Here is a 14,578-nt window from a genome sequence, read left to right as displayed (position 1 = left end):
CTCCTCGCCCAGGCCGAGCGCGCTCATTGGTTGTTTGGCGTCGGCCGCCGCCTCGCTTGATCCTGAGCGGGGGTATATAAGCGATGCTCGCACCAAATTGCTACGCATTCATTTTCTCTCTCTCTCGAGTAGAGAACTCTCTCTCAGCAGCAGCAGCAGTAGCCGTATTACTAGCACCACCATGTCAGGACGAGGCAAGGGAGGCAAAGTCAAGGGCAAGTCCAAGAGTCGCTCCAGTCGAGCGGGACTCCAGTTTCCCGTAGGTAGAATCCACCGCCTTCTGCGCAAGGGAAACTACGCCGAACGTGTCGGTGCTGGTGCCCCAGTCTACCTGGCAGCTGTCATGGAGTACCTGGCCGCTGAAGTACTAGAGTTAGCCGGTAACGCTGCCCGTGACAACAAGAAGACTCGTATCATCCCTCGTCACTTGCAGCTGGCCATCCGTAATGACGAGGAACTCAACAAGCTTCTCTCTGGTGTCACCATTGCCCAGGGAGGTGTCCTGCCTAACATTCAGGCTGTCCTCCTTCCCAAGAAGACGGAAAAGAAGTAGATGATCAAGATGATATAATCATGATGATGAACCAAAAAAATCAGGCTCCTCTTGGAGCCACAAATAAATTCTTAAAGGGATATCAAGCAAGACATACTCACTCATAACTAACTCTATGCTTACTAACGTTATTAATCTTTCTATTTCTTTTCACTCCCTCATTCACAAGCGTATACTTTATAAAAAAATAGACACACACACACATATATATATGAATTCATTTATTTTTATAAGCATAAGATAATAGATAATTTTCCATCTACAGACATCGTAAAATAGAATGAAAAGCCCTGCACGCTCTATTCCATCCATTTATTTAAGCTACCCCCAAATCCAAATCGATCATAAAAGAAAACCAAGAAGCAGGCAGACGGTTGGTTGGTCGGAGGGAGGGAGGGGCCAAACAAGAGATACACTACATTACATCCTTACGGATAATTTTCCACAACGATACAGGAGAATTACAACCTTATCACTAACCATAGTGTATAAAATAAAGCCTCCTCATTGGCAGATAACTATCAGCCAATGGCAAGCAAGTATTTCATTATATATATAGGTACCCAGACCCGTTAAACCCCTTTTTCAAACCTCCAGTCTCGAAAAAGATGGGATTGAACGGGTTCCTCCCTCTCTCCTACCTACGCTTTTCCAAGCCTGCCTGCCTGCCTGCTGCTACCCAACCATTAATCCACCACCAAGCACCTACCATTTTACCACATACTTAGCCTTTCACATGTCTTTGCTCTCCTCTGCCTCAAGGCATGTCCAAATGCAATAGAAAATTCCCTTAATTTCTCTCTGACAAACAAATATGCACTCTGCAAATCAATGCCATTGAACGGGTTCCTCCCTCTCTCCTACCTACGCTTTTCCAAGCCTGCCTGCCTGCTGCTACCCAACCATTAATCCACCACCAAGCACCTACCATTTTACCACATACTTAGCCTTTCACATGTCTTTGCTCTCCTCTGCCTCAAGGCATGTCCAAATGCAATAGAAAATTCCCTTAATTTCTCTCTGACAAACAAATATGCACTCTGCAAATCAATGCCATTGAACGGGTTCCTCCCTCTCTCCTACCTACGCTTTTCCAAGCCTGCCTGCCTGCCTGCTGCTACCCAACCATTAATCCACCACCAAGCACCTACCATTTTACCACATACTTAGCCTTTCACATGTCTTTGCTCTCCTCTGCCTCAAGGCATGTCCAAATGCAATAGAAAATTCCCTTAATTTCTCTCTGACAAACAAATATGCACTCTGCAAATCAATGCCATTGAACGGGTTCCTCCCTCTCTCCTACCTACGCTTTTCCAAGCCTGCCTGCCTGCCTGCTGCTACCCAACCATTAATCCACCACCAAGCACCTACCATTTTACCACATACTTAGCCTTTCACATGTCTTTGCTCTCCTCTGCCTCAAGGCATGTCCAAATGCAATAGAAAATTCCCTTAATTTCTCTCTGACAAACAAATATGCACTCTGCAAATCAATGCCATTGAACGGGTTCCTCCCTCTCTCCTACCTACGCTTTTCCAAGCCTGCCTGCCTGCCTGCTGCTACCCAACCATTAATCCACCACCAAGCACCTACCATTTTACCACATACTTAGCCTTTCACATGTCTTTGCTCTCCTCTGCCTCAAGGCATGTCCAAATGCAATAGAAAATTCCCTTAATTTCTCTCTGACAAACAAATATGCACTCTGCAAATCAATGCCATTGAACGGGTTCCTCCCTCTCTCCTACCTACGCTTTTCCAAGCCTGCCTGCCTGCCTGCTGCTACCCAACCATTAATCCACCACCAAGCACCTACCATTTTACCACATACTTAGCCTTTCACATGTCTTTGCTCTCCTCTGCCTCAAGGCATGTCCAAATGCAATAGAAAATTCCCTTAATTTCTCTCTGACAAACAAATATGCACTCTGCAAATCAATGCCATTGAACGGGTTCCTCCCTCTCTCCTACCTACGCTTTTCCAAGCCTGCCTGCCTGCCTGCTGCTACCCAACCATTAATCCACCACCAAGCACCTACCATTTTACCACATACTTAGCCTTTCACATGTCTTTGCTCTCCTCTGCCTCAAGGCATGTCCAAATGCAATAGAAAATTCCCTTAATTTCTCTCTGACAAACAAATATGCACTCTGCAAATCAATGCCATTGAACGGGTTCCTCCCTCTCTCCTACCTACGCTTTTCCAAGCCTGCCTGCCTGCCTGCTGCTACCCAACCATTAATCCACCACCAAGCACCTACCATTTTACCACATACTTAGCCTTTCACATGTCTTTGCTCTCCTCTGCCTCAAGGCATGTCCAAATGCAATAGAAAATTCCCTTAATTTCTCTCTGACAAACAAATATGCACTCTGCAAATCAATGCCATTGAACGGGTTCCTCCCTCTCTCCTACCTACGCTTTTCCAAGCCTGCCTGCCTGCTGCTACCCAACCATTAATCCACCACCAAGCACCTACCATTTTACCACATACTTAGCCTTTCACATGTCTTTGCTCTCCTCTGCCTCAAGGCATGTCCAAATGCAATAGAAAATTCCCTTAATTTCTCTCTGACAAACAAATATGCACTCTGCAAATCAATGCCATTGAACGGGTTCCTCCCTCTCTCCTACCTACGCTTTTCCAAGCCTGCCTGCCTGCTGCTACCCAACCATTAATCCACCACCAAGCACCTACCATTTTACCACATACTTAGCCTTTCACATGTCTTTGCTCTCCTCTGCCTCAAGGCATGTCCAAATGCAATAGAAAATTCCCTTAATTTCTCTCTGACAAACAAATATGCACTCTGCAAATCAATGCCATTGAACGGGTTCCTCCCTCTCTCCTTCCTACGCTTTTCCAAGCCTGCCTGCCTGCTGCTACCCAACCATTAATCCACCACCAAGCACCTACCATTTTACCACATACTTAGCCTTTCACATGTCTTTGCTCTCCTCTGCCTCAAGGCATGTCCAAATGCAATAGAAAATTCCCTTAATTTCTCTCTGACAGATAAATAAAACATACACTCTACGTAGAAATAGATGGCATTGAAGGGGCCTCTCCTACCATTATGTAAGTTTGCTATCCAAAATGATATAGAAGAATGTCATTATTTTTAATGCCCTAAGTGTATGAAAGTACTCTTTAGGAAGTCTGCTACCCAAAACGTTCTATAAGAATTTCATCAATTTTTATGACCTAAGTGTATGAAGTTATAGAGAATATGAATATAAATGTTTTTTGTCTAATAAGATATCTTTTGAGATTATTTGTGGACCTTAAAAAGGTCCGATTGATTTCTGTTTGTGCCATTGGCATGGTCTTGCAAGAGGAAGAATAATCTTAACCGCCAAATCCGTATAGAGTTCTGCCCTGGCGTTTGAGAGCATAAACCACATCCATGGCAGTGACTGTTTTCCTCTTGGCGTGCTCAGTGTAGGTGACAGCATCACGGATGACGTTTTCTAAGAAAACCTTGAGTACACCACGGGTTTCTTCATAGATCAGGCCAGAGATACGTTTGACTCCTCCACGGCGAGCAAGACGACGAATGGCAGGCTTTGTGATTCCCTGAATGTTGTCACGAAGAACCTTGCGATGACGCTTGGCGCCTCCCTTTCCGAGCCCCTTGCCTCCCTTGCCGCGACCAGTCATCTTGTCTCACCTCTGCTGCGGTCTGCTTTGATACGTTTCTCGCCGCTCCGCTCTCCAATGTAATGCACACCAACTCAGCTCCAACGTATATATCCCCCTTGGATGGACGTGATAGTAGCAGTTCTACCTTCTCTGCCTATTTTCGTGTCTTTTTCCTGTGAAAATTACACTTTTTTTACTCTTTCTCTTATGCAACATAGATAAGATATCAAGCTCGATCTTATGATATCATCAATTTTTATCTTCCTCTAAGAAAACCTATAGAAAAAGGTGAAAAATAGCTTTTCAACCTTCATGCGGATCAAGTGAGGAAGAGTGGGCGGAGCTTACGGCTCTCATTCAGCCAATAGGGAGGCACGAAGTTGCAGCTAGCTGCTGCATAAAACGGGCTCGCACTCGCGCTCCTCGAACACTACTCGCTCATACGTACTACTACTGTAGTGACTGCTCCAGAAATGGCTCGAACCAAGCAGACTGCTCGCAAGTCTACAGGAGGCAAGGCCCCTCGCAAACAGCTGGCCACTAAGGCAGCTCGTAAATCTGCTCCTGCTACTGGTGGTGTTAAGAAGCCTCACCGTTATAGGCCTGGAACTGTGGCTCTGCGTGAAATCCGACGTTACCAGAAAAGCACCGAGTTACTCATCAGAAAGCTACCCTTCCAGCGTCTTGTGCGAGAGATTGCACAAGACTTCAAGACAGATCTACGTTTCCAGTCGTCTGCCGTCATGGCCCTTCAGGAAGCCTCTGAAGCATACCTGGTGGGTCTCTTTGAAGATACCAACTTGTGCGCCATTCACGCCAAGCGTGTCACCATCATGCCCAAAGACATCCAGCTGGCACGTCGTATTCGAGGAGAACGCGCCTAAGCCACTCTTGTAGGTCTTCCTCATTGGAAAAACTAGGCCCTTCTTAGGGCCAAAATCTAACTTGCAAAAGAATTTTTGATCATGACAACCAACCTCTCTCTCTACCTAATAAGAACAACTAATAGTAATTGTATTCGTGATAACTAGTAGGTAGGTACTGCTACTTTTCATTTAAAAGCTAGCTACCGGTAATTAATGCAAACAAGCGAAATTTAGTTAGGTAGGGTCCTGTGTTTTTTTTTTTTTTTTTTTACTTTTATTTCCTTCCAGGCTAACCTACAATAGAAAAATATATATAAAACGGGTTAAGTAAGTGTCTTAACAATTGAATCGTGATGTCGTTGATATCACTTTTCTAATTATTCATTATAAATAGTAGTATCATCATCATCATTTGGTCCAACAATGATCTCTTTTGTAATAATGTGTGGCTCCAATGGAGCCGAGTTTAGGGGAGGAAGAAGTAGGAACAACTTCTTACTTAGAAGAGGTGTACTTGGTAACAGCTTTTGTACCCTCGGACACGGCGTGCTTGGCCAGTTCACCAGGTAAAAGAAGTCGAACAGCAGTCTGGATCTCCCGACTGGTGATGGTGGAGCGTTTGTTGTAGTGGGCAAGGCGGGAAGCCTCAGCAGCGATACGTTCAAAAATGTCGTTCACGAAAGAGTTCATAATGGACATGGCCTTGGAAGAGATACCGGTGTCCGGGTGAACCTGTTTGAGAACCTTGTAGATGTAGATACTGTAGCTCTCCTTCCTCCTGCGCTTCTTCTTCTTATCGCCCTTAGCGATGGCTTTCTGAGCTTTTCCAGCCTTCTTGGCAGCCTTTCCTGATGCTTTGGGAGGCATAACGACGGCGACGGTAGTGAGTGGGGAGGTTACGTGGCGGCGATGATCGCGGCTAGAATGAGAAGCCACTCCCGAGCTTGGCCTTATATATGCCACAGGTTACTCAGCTTTTGCTCCTCGCCCAGGCCGAGCGCGCTCATTGGTTGTTTGGCGTCGGCCGCCGCCTCGCTTGATCCTGAGCGGGGGTATATAAGCGATGCTCGCACCAAATTGCTACGCATTCATTTTCTCTCTCTCTCGAGTAGAGAACTCTCTCTCAGCAGCAGCAGCAGTAGCCGTATTACTAGCACCACCATGTCAGGACGAGGCAAGGGAGGCAAAGTCAAGGGCAAGTCCAAGAGTCGCTCCAGTCGAGCGGGACTCCAGTTTCCCGTAGGTAGAATCCACCGCCTTCTGCGCAAGGGAAACTACGCCGAACGTGTCGGTGCTGGTGCCCCAGTCTACCTGGCAGCTGTCATGGAGTACCTGGCCGCTGAAGTACTAGAGTTAGCCGGTAACGCTGCCCGTGACAACAAGAAGACTCGTATCATCCCTCGTCACTTGCAGCTGGCCATCCGTAATGACGAGGAACTCAACAAGCTTCTCTCTGGTGTCACCATTGCCCAGGGAGGTGTCCTGCCTAACATTCAGGCTGTCCTCCTTCCCAAGAAGACGGAAAAGAAGTAGATGATCAAGATGATATAATCATGATGATGAACCAAAAAAATCAGGCTCCTCTTGGAGCCACAAATAAATTCTTAAAGGGATATCAAGCAAGACATACTCACTCATAACTAACTCTATGCTTACTAACGTTATTAATCTTTCTATTTCTTTTCACTCCCTCATTCACAAGCGTATACTTTATAAAAAAATAGACACACACACACATATATATATGAATTCATTTATTTTTATAAGCATAAGATAATAGATAATTTTCCATCTACAGACATCGTAAAATAGAATGAAAAGCCCTGCACGCTCTATTCCATCCATTTATTTAAGCTACCCCCAAATCCAAATCGATCATAAAAGAAAACCAAGAAGCAGGCAGACGGTTGGTTGGTCGGAGGGAGGGAGGGGCCAAACAAGAGATACACTACATTACATCCTTACGGATAATTTTCCACAACGATACAGGAGAATTACAACCTTATCACTAACCATAGTGTATAAAATAAAGCCTCCTCATTGGCAGATAACTATCAGCCAATGGCAAGCAAGTATTTCATTATATATATAGGTACCCAGACCCGTTAAACCCCTTTTTCAAACCTCCAGTCTCGAAAAAGATGGGATTGAACGGGTTCCTCCCTCCCTCTCTCCTACCTACGCTTTTCCAAGCCTGCCTGCCTGCCTGCTGCTACCCAACCATTAATCCACCACCAAGCACCTACCATTTTACCACATACTTAGCCTTTCACATGTCTTTGCTCTCCTCTGCCTCAAGGCATGTCCAAATGCAATAGAAAATTCCCTTAATTTCTCTCTGACAAACAAATATGCACTCTGCAAATCAATGCCATTGAACGGGTTCCTCCCTCTCTCCTACCTACGCTTTTCCAAGCCTGCCTGCCTGCTGCTACCCAACCATTAATCCACCACCAAGCACCTACCATTTTACCACATACTTAGCCTTTCACATGTCTTTGCTCTCCTCTGCCTCAAGGCATGTCCAAATGCAATAGAAAATTCCCTTAATTTCTCTCTGACAAACAAATATGCACTCTGCAAATCAATGCCATTGAACGGGTTCCTCCCTCTCTCCTACCTACGCTTTTCCAAGCCTGCCTGCCTGCCTGCTGCTACCCAACCATTAATCCACCACCAAGCACCTACCATTTTACCACATACTTAGCCTTTCACATGTCTTTGCTCTCCTCTGCCTCAAGGCATGTCCAAATGCAATAGAAAATTCCCTTAATTTCTCTCTGACAAACAAATATGCACTCTGCAAATCAATGCCATTGAACGGGTTCCTCCCTCTCTCCTACCTACGCTTTTCCAAGCCTGCCTGCCTGCCTGCTGCTACCCAACCATTAATCCACCACCAAGCACCTACCATTTTACCACATACTTAGCCTTTCACATGTCTTTGCTCTCCTCTGCCTCAAGGCATGTCCAAATGCAATAGAAAATTCCCTTAATTTCTCTCTGACAAACAAATATGCACTCTGCAAATCAATGCCATTGAACGGGTTCCTCCCTCTCTCCTACCTACGCTTTTCCAAGCCTGCCTGCCTGCCTGCTGCTACCCAACCATTAATCCACCACCAAGCACCTACCATTTTACCACATACTTAGCCTTTCACATGTCTTTGCTCTCCTCTGCCTCAAGGCATGTCCAAATGCAATAGAAAATTCCCTTAATTTCTCTCTGACAAACAAATATGCACTCTGCAAATCAATGCCATTGAACGGGTTCCTCCCTCTCTCCTACCTACGCTTTTCCAAGCCTGCCTGCCTGCCTGCTGCTACCCAACCATTAATCCACCACCAAGCACCTACCATTTTACCACATACTTAGCCTTTCACATGTCTTTGCTCTCCTCTGCCTCAAGGCATGTCCAAATGCAATAGAAAATTCCCTTAATTTCTCTCTGACAAACAAATATGCACTCTGCAAATCAATGCCATTGAACGGGTTCCTCCCTCTCTCCTACCTACGCTTTTCCAAGCCTGCCTGCCTGCCTGCTGCTACCCAACCATTAATCCACCACCAAGCACCTACCATTTTACCACATACTTAGCCTTTCACATGTCTTTGCTCTCCTCTGCCTCAAGGCATGTCCAAATGCAATAGAAAATTCCCTTAATTTCTCTCTGACAAACAAATATGCACTCTGCAAATCAATGCCATTGAACGGGTTCCTCCCTCTCTCCTACCTACGCTTTTCCAAGCCTGCCTGCCTGCCTGCTGCTACCCAACCATTAATCCACCACCAAGCACCTACCATTTTACCACATACTTAGCCTTTCACATGTCTTTGCTCTCCTCTGCCTCAAGGCATGTCCAAATGCAATAGAAAATTCCCTTAATTTCTCTCTGACAAACAAATATGCACTCTGCAAATCAATGCCATTGAACGGGTTCCTCCCTCTCTCCTACCTACGCTTTTCCAAGCCTGCCTGCCTGCCTGCTGCTACCCAACCATTAATCCACCACCAAGCACCTACCATTTTACCACATACTTAGCCTTTCACATGTCTTTGCTCTCCTCTGCCTCAAGGCATGTCCAAATGCAATAGAAAATTCCCTTAATTTCTCTCTGACAAACAAATATGCACTCTGCAAATCAATGCCATTGAACGGGTTCCTCCCTCTCTCCTACCTACGCTTTTCCAAGCCTGCCTGCCTGCCTGCTGCTACCCAACCATTAATCCACCACCAAGCACCTACCATTTTACCACATACTTAGCCTTTCACATGTCTTTGCTCTCCTCTGCCTCAAGGCATGTCCAAATGCAATAGAAAATTCCCTTAATTTCTCTCTGACAAACAAATATGCACTCTGCAAATCAATGCCATTGAACGGGTTCCTCCCTCTCTCCTACCTACGCTTTTCCAAGCCTGCCTGCCTGCTGCTACCCAACCATTAATCCACCACCAAGCACCTACCATTTTACCACATACTTAGCCTTTCACATGTCTTTGCTCTCCTCTGCCTCAAGGCATGTCCAAATGCAATAGAAAATTCCCTTAATTTCTCTCTGACAAACAAATATGCACTCTGCAAATCAATGCCATTGAACGGGTTCCTCCCTCTCTCCTACCTACGCTTTTCCAAGCCTGCCTGCCTGCTGCTACCCAACCATTAATCCACCACCAAGCACCTACCATTTTACCACATACTTAGCCTTTCACATGTCTTTGCTCTCCTCTGCCTCAAGGCATGTCCAAATGCAATAGAAAATTCCCTTAATTTCTCTCTGACAAACAAATATGCACTCTGCAAATCAATGCCATTGAACGGGTTCCTCCCTCTCTCCTACCTACGCTTTTCCAAGCCTGCCTGCCTGCTGCTACCCAACCATTAATCCACCACCAAGCACCTACCATTTTACCACATACTTAGCCTTTCACATGTCTTTGCTCTCCTCTGCCTCAAGGCATGTCCAAATGCAATAGAAAATTCCCTTAATTTCTCTCTGACAAACAAATATGCACTCTGCAAATCAATGCCATTGAACGGGTTCCTCCCTCTCTCCTACCTACGCTTTTCCAAGCCTGCCTGCCTGCTGCTACCCAACCATTAATCCACCACCAAGCACCTACCATTTTACCACATACTTAGCCTTTCACATGTCTTTGCTCTCCTCTGCCTCAAGGCATGTCCAAATGCAATAGAAAATTCCCTTAATTTCTCTCTGACAAACAAATATGCACTCTGCAAATCAATGCCATTGAACGGGTTCCTCCCTCTCTCCTACCTACGCTTTTCCAAGCCTGCCTGCCTGCCTGCTGCTACCCAACCATTAATCCACCACCAAGCACCTACCATTTTACCACATACTTAGCCTTTCACATGTCTTTGCTCTCCTCTGCCTCAAGGCATGTCCAAATGCAATAGAAAATTCCCTTAATTTCTCTCTGACAAACAAATATGCACTCTGCAAATCAATGCCATTGAACGGGTTCCTCCCTCTCTCCTACCTACGCTTTTCCAAGCCTGCCTGCCTGCCTGCTGCTACCCAACCATTAATCCACCACCAAGCACCTACCATTTTACCACATACTTAGCCTTTCACATGTCTTTGCTCTCCTCTGCCTCAAGGCATGTCCAAATGCAATAGAAAATTCCCTTAATTTCTCTCTGACAAACAAATATGCACTCTGCAAATCAATGCCATTGAACGGGTTCCTCCCTCTCTCCTACCTACGCTTTTCCAAGCCTGCCTGCCTGCCTGCTGCTACCCAACCATTAATCCACCACCAAGCACCTACCATTTTACCACATACTTAGCCTTTCACATGTCTTTGCTCTCCTCTGCCTCAAGGCATGTCCAAATGCAATAGAAAATTCCCTTAATTTCTCTCTGACAAACAAATATGCACTCTGCAAATCAATGCCATTGAACGGGTTCCTCCCTCTCTCCTTCCTACGCTTTTCCAAGCCTGCCTGCCTGCCTGCTGCTACCCAACCATTAATCCACCACCAAGCACCTACCATTTTACCACATACTTAGCCTTTCACATGTCTTTGCTCTCCTCTGCCTCAAGGCATGTCCAAATGCAATAGAAAATTCCCTTAATTTCTCTCTGACAGATAAATAAAACATACACTCTACGTAGAAATAGATGGCATTGAAGGGGCCTCTCCTACCATTATGTAAGTTTGCTATCCAAAATGATATAGAAGAATGTCATTATTTTTAATGCCCTAAGTGTATGAAAGTACTCTTTAGGAAGTCTGCTACCCAAAACGTTCTATAAGAATTTCATCAATTTTTATGACCTAAGTGTATGAAGTTATAGAGAATATGAATATAAATGTTTTTTGTCTAATAAGATATCTTTTGAGATTATTTGTGGACCTTAAAAAGGTCCGATTGATTTCTGTTTGTGCCATTGGCATGGTCTTGCAAGAGGAAGAATAATCTTAACCGCCAAATCCGTATAGAGTTCTGCCCTGGCGTTTGAGAGCATAAACCACATCCATGGCAGTGACTGTTTTCCTCTTGGCGTGCTCAGTGTAGGTGACAGCATCACGGATGACGTTTTCTAAGAAAACCTTGAGTACACCACGGGTTTCTTCATAGATCAGGCCAGAGATACGTTTGACTCCTCCACGGCGAGCAAGACGACGAATGGCAGGCTTTGTGATTCCCTGAATGTTGTCACGAAGAACCTTGCGATGACGCTTGGCGCCTCCCTTTCCGAGCCCCTTGCCTCCCTTGCCGCGACCAGTCATCTTGTCTCACCTCTGCTGCGGTCTGCTTTGATACGTTTCTCGCCGCTCCGCTCTCCAATGTAATGCACACCAACTCAGCTCCAACGTATATATCCCCCTTGGATGGACGTGATAGTAGCAGTTCTACCTTCTCTGCCTATTTTCGTGTCTTTTTCCTGTGAAAATTACACTTTTTTTACTCTTTCTCTTATGCAACATAGATAAGATATCAAGCTCGATCTTATGATATCATCAATTTTTATCTTCCTCTAAGAAAACCTATAGAAAAAGGTGAAAAATAGCTTTTCAACCTTCATGCGGATCAAGTGAGGAAGAGTGGGCGGAGCTTACGGCTCTCATTCAGCCAATAGGGAGGCACGAAGTTGCAGCTAGCTGCTGCATAAAACGGGCTCGCACTCGCGCTCCTCGAACACTACTCGCTCATACGTACTACTACTGTAGTGACTGCTCCAGAAATGGCTCGAACCAAGCAGACTGCTCGCAAGTCTACAGGAGGCAAGGCCCCTCGCAAACAGCTGGCCACTAAGGCAGCTCGTAAATCTGCTCCTGCTACTGGTGGTGTTAAGAAGCCTCACCGTTATAGGCCTGGAACTGTGGCTCTGCGTGAAATCCGACGTTACCAGAAAAGCACCGAGTTACTCATCAGAAAGCTACCCTTCCAGCGTCTTGTGCGAGAGATTGCACAAGACTTCAAGACAGATCTACGTTTCCAGTCGTCTGCCGTCATGGCCCTTCAGGAAGCCTCTGAAGCATACCTGGTGGGTCTCTTTGAAGATACCAACTTGTGCGCCATTCACGCCAAGCGTGTCACCATCATGCCCAAAGACATCCAGCTGGCACGTCGTATTCGAGGAGAACGCGCCTAAGCCACTCTTGTAGGTCTTCCTCATTGGAAAAACTAGGCCCTTCTTAGGGCCAAAATCTAACTTGCAAAAGAATTTTTGATCATGACAACCAACCTCTCTCTCTACCTAATAAGAACAACTAATAGTAATTGTATTCGTGATAACTAGTAGGTAGGTACTGCTACTTTTCATTTAAAAGCTAGCTACCGGTAATTAATGCAAACAAGCGAAATTTAGTTAGGTAGGGTCCTGTGTTTTTTTTTTTTTTTTTTTACTTTTATTTCCTTCCAGGCTAACCTACAATAGAAAAATATATATAAAACGGGTTAAGTAAGTGTCTTAACAATTGAATCGTGATGTCGTTGATATCACTTTTCTAATTATTCATTATAAATAGTAGTATCATCATCATCATTTGGTCCAACAATGATCTCTTTTGTAATAATGTGTGGCTCCAATGGAGCCGAGTTTAGGGGAGGAAGAAGTAGGAACAACTTCTTACTTAGAAGAGGTGTACTTGGTAACAGCTTTTGTACCCTCGGACACGGCGTGCTTGGCCAGTTCACCAGGTAAAAGAAGTCGAACAGCAGTCTGGATCTCCCGACTGGTGATGGTGGAGCGTTTGTTGTAGTGGGCAAGGCGGGAAGCCTCAGCAGCGATACGTTCAAAAATGTCGTTCACGAAAGAGTTCATAATGGACATGGCCTTGGAAGAGATACCGGTGTCCGGGTGAACCTGTTTGAGAACCTTGTAGATGTAGATACTGTAGCTCTCCTTCCTCCTGCGCTTCTTCTTCTTATCGCCCTTAGCGATGGCTTTCTGAGCTTTTCCAGCCTTCTTGGCAGCCTTTCCTGATGCTTTGGGAGGCATAACGACGGCGACGGTAGTGAGTGGGGAGGTTACGTGGCGGCGATGATCGCGGCTAGAATGAGAAGCCACTCCCGAGCTTGGCCTTATATATGCCACAGGTTACTCAGCTTTTGCTCCTCGCCCAGGCCGAGCGCGCTCATTGGTTGTTTGGCGTCGGCCGCCGCCTCGCTTGATCCTGAGCGGGGGTATATAAGCGATGCTCGCACCAAATTGCTACGCATTCATTTTCTCTCTCTCTCGAGTAGAGAACTCTCTCTCAGCAGCAGCAGCAGTAGCCGTATTACTAGCACCACCATGTCAGGACGAGGCAAGGGAGGCAAAGTCAAGGGCAAGTCCAAGAGTCGCTCCAGTCGAGCGGGACTCCAGTTTCCCGTAGGTAGAATCCACCGCCTTCTGCGCAAGGGAAACTACGCCGAACGTGTCGGTGCTGGTGCCCCAGTCTACCTGGCAGCTGTCATGGAGTACCTGGCCGCTGAAGTACTAGAGTTAGCCGGTAACGCTGCCCGTGACAACAAGAAGACTCGTATCATCCCTCGTCACTTGCAGCTGGCCATCCGTAATGACGAGGAACTCAACAAGCTTCTCTCTGGTGTCACCATTGCCCAGGGAGGTGTCCTGCCTAACATTCAGGCTGTCCTCCTTCCCAAGAAGACGGAAAAGAAGTAGATGATCAAGATGATATAATCATGATGATGAACCAAAAAAATCAGGCTCCTCTTGGAGCCACAAATAAATTCTTAAAGGGATATCAAGCAAGACATACTCACTCATAACTAACTCTATGCTTACTAACGTTATTAATCTTTCTATTTCTTTTCACTCCCTCATTCACAAGCGTATACTTTATAAAAAAATAGACACACACACACATATATATATGAATTCATTTATTTTTATAAGCATAAGATAATAGATAATTTTCCATCTACAGACATCGTAAAATAGAATGAAAAGCCCTGCACGCTCTATTCCATCCATTTATTTAAGCTACCCCCAAATCCAAATCGATCATAAAAGAAAACCAAGAAGCAGGC

At 45.5% G+C, this 14,578-nt stretch overlaps 9 protein-coding genes across 9 annotated transcripts; 5 read left to right on the top strand and 4 right to left on the bottom strand.

Moving 5' to 3' along the window:
* Positions 1 to 100: 100 nt before the first annotated feature.
* Positions 101 to 621, top strand: LOC139748932 (histone H2A). Its single transcript, XM_071662295.1, has one exon. It carries the CDS (start codon positions 182 to 184, stop codon positions 551 to 553), a length of 372 nt encoding a protein of 123 aa, XP_071518396.1. The 5' UTR covers positions 101 to 181; the 3' UTR covers positions 554 to 621.
* A 3,202-nt stretch (positions 622 to 3,823) lies between these two features.
* Positions 3,824 to 4,285, bottom strand: LOC139748980 (histone H4). Its single transcript, XM_071662331.1, has one exon. It carries the CDS (start codon positions 4,218 to 4,220, stop codon positions 3,909 to 3,911), a length of 312 nt encoding a protein of 103 aa, XP_071518432.1. The 5' UTR covers positions 4,221 to 4,285; the 3' UTR covers positions 3,824 to 3,908.
* A 340-nt stretch (positions 4,286 to 4,625) lies between these two features.
* On the top strand, positions 4,626 to 5,138 carry LOC139748978 (histone H3). Its single transcript, XM_071662329.1, has one exon. The coding sequence runs from the start codon at positions 4,676 to 4,678 to the stop codon at positions 5,084 to 5,086; it is 411 nt and encodes a 136-aa protein (XP_071518430.1). The 5' UTR covers positions 4,626 to 4,675; the 3' UTR covers positions 5,087 to 5,138.
* Positions 5,139 to 5,512: 374 nt separating this feature from the next.
* Positions 5,513 to 6,009, bottom strand: LOC139748979 (histone H2B). Its single transcript, XM_071662330.1, has one exon. The coding sequence runs from the start codon at positions 5,933 to 5,935 to the stop codon at positions 5,564 to 5,566; it is 372 nt and encodes a 123-aa protein (XP_071518431.1). The 5' UTR covers positions 5,936 to 6,009; the 3' UTR covers positions 5,513 to 5,563.
* A 140-nt stretch (positions 6,010 to 6,149) lies between these two features.
* On the top strand, positions 6,150 to 6,669 carry LOC139748976 (histone H2A). Its single transcript, XM_071662328.1, has one exon. It carries the CDS (start codon positions 6,230 to 6,232, stop codon positions 6,599 to 6,601), a length of 372 nt encoding a protein of 123 aa, XP_071518429.1. The 5' UTR covers positions 6,150 to 6,229; the 3' UTR covers positions 6,602 to 6,669.
* Positions 6,670 to 11,432: 4,763 nt separating this feature from the next.
* LOC139748975 (histone H4) lies at positions 11,433 to 11,895 on the bottom strand. Its single transcript, XM_071662327.1, has one exon. The coding sequence runs from the start codon at positions 11,827 to 11,829 to the stop codon at positions 11,518 to 11,520; it is 312 nt and encodes a 103-aa protein (XP_071518428.1). The 5' UTR covers positions 11,830 to 11,895; the 3' UTR covers positions 11,433 to 11,517.
* A 338-nt stretch (positions 11,896 to 12,233) lies between these two features.
* LOC139748973 (histone H3) lies at positions 12,234 to 12,747 on the top strand. Its single transcript, XM_071662325.1, has one exon. The coding sequence runs from the start codon at positions 12,285 to 12,287 to the stop codon at positions 12,693 to 12,695; it is 411 nt and encodes a 136-aa protein (XP_071518426.1). The 5' UTR covers positions 12,234 to 12,284; the 3' UTR covers positions 12,696 to 12,747.
* A 374-nt stretch (positions 12,748 to 13,121) lies between these two features.
* Positions 13,122 to 13,618, bottom strand: LOC139748974 (histone H2B). The gene has a single exon (XM_071662326.1). The coding sequence runs from the start codon at positions 13,542 to 13,544 to the stop codon at positions 13,173 to 13,175; it is 372 nt and encodes a 123-aa protein (XP_071518427.1). The 5' UTR covers positions 13,545 to 13,618; the 3' UTR covers positions 13,122 to 13,172.
* Positions 13,619 to 13,758: 140 nt separating this feature from the next.
* On the top strand, positions 13,759 to 14,278 carry LOC139748972 (histone H2A). The gene has a single exon (XM_071662324.1). It carries the CDS (start codon positions 13,839 to 13,841, stop codon positions 14,208 to 14,210), a length of 372 nt encoding a protein of 123 aa, XP_071518425.1. The 5' UTR covers positions 13,759 to 13,838; the 3' UTR covers positions 14,211 to 14,278.
* Positions 14,279 to 14,578: the final 300 nt, after the last annotated feature.

Source organism: Panulirus ornatus, chromosome 6 (assembly GCF_036320965.1).
Source record: "Panulirus ornatus isolate Po-2019 chromosome 6, ASM3632096v1, whole genome shotgun sequence".
Taxonomy (NCBI): Eukaryota; Metazoa; Arthropoda; class Malacostraca; order Decapoda; family Palinuridae; genus Panulirus; species Panulirus ornatus.
This window is presented reverse-complemented; position numbering and strand designations above follow the sequence as displayed.

Coding starts and splice junctions, on each gene's coding strand:
- LOC139748979 (XM_071662330.1), bottom strand. CDS start 5,935: ATGCCTCCCAAAGCATCAGGAAAGGCTGCCAAGAAGGCTGGAAAAGCT.
- LOC139748932 (XM_071662295.1), top strand. CDS start 182: ATGTCAGGACGAGGCAAGGGAGGCAAAGTCAAGGGCAAGTCCAAGAGT.
- LOC139748978 (XM_071662329.1), top strand. CDS start 4,676: ATGGCTCGAACCAAGCAGACTGCTCGCAAGTCTACAGGAGGCAAGGCC.
- LOC139748980 (XM_071662331.1), bottom strand. CDS start 4,220: ATGACTGGTCGCGGCAAGGGAGGCAAGGGGCTCGGAAAGGGAGGCGCC.
- LOC139748973 (XM_071662325.1), top strand. CDS start 12,285: ATGGCTCGAACCAAGCAGACTGCTCGCAAGTCTACAGGAGGCAAGGCC.
- LOC139748974 (XM_071662326.1), bottom strand. CDS start 13,544: ATGCCTCCCAAAGCATCAGGAAAGGCTGCCAAGAAGGCTGGAAAAGCT.
- LOC139748972 (XM_071662324.1), top strand. CDS start 13,839: ATGTCAGGACGAGGCAAGGGAGGCAAAGTCAAGGGCAAGTCCAAGAGT.
- LOC139748975 (XM_071662327.1), bottom strand. CDS start 11,829: ATGACTGGTCGCGGCAAGGGAGGCAAGGGGCTCGGAAAGGGAGGCGCC.
- LOC139748976 (XM_071662328.1), top strand. CDS start 6,230: ATGTCAGGACGAGGCAAGGGAGGCAAAGTCAAGGGCAAGTCCAAGAGT.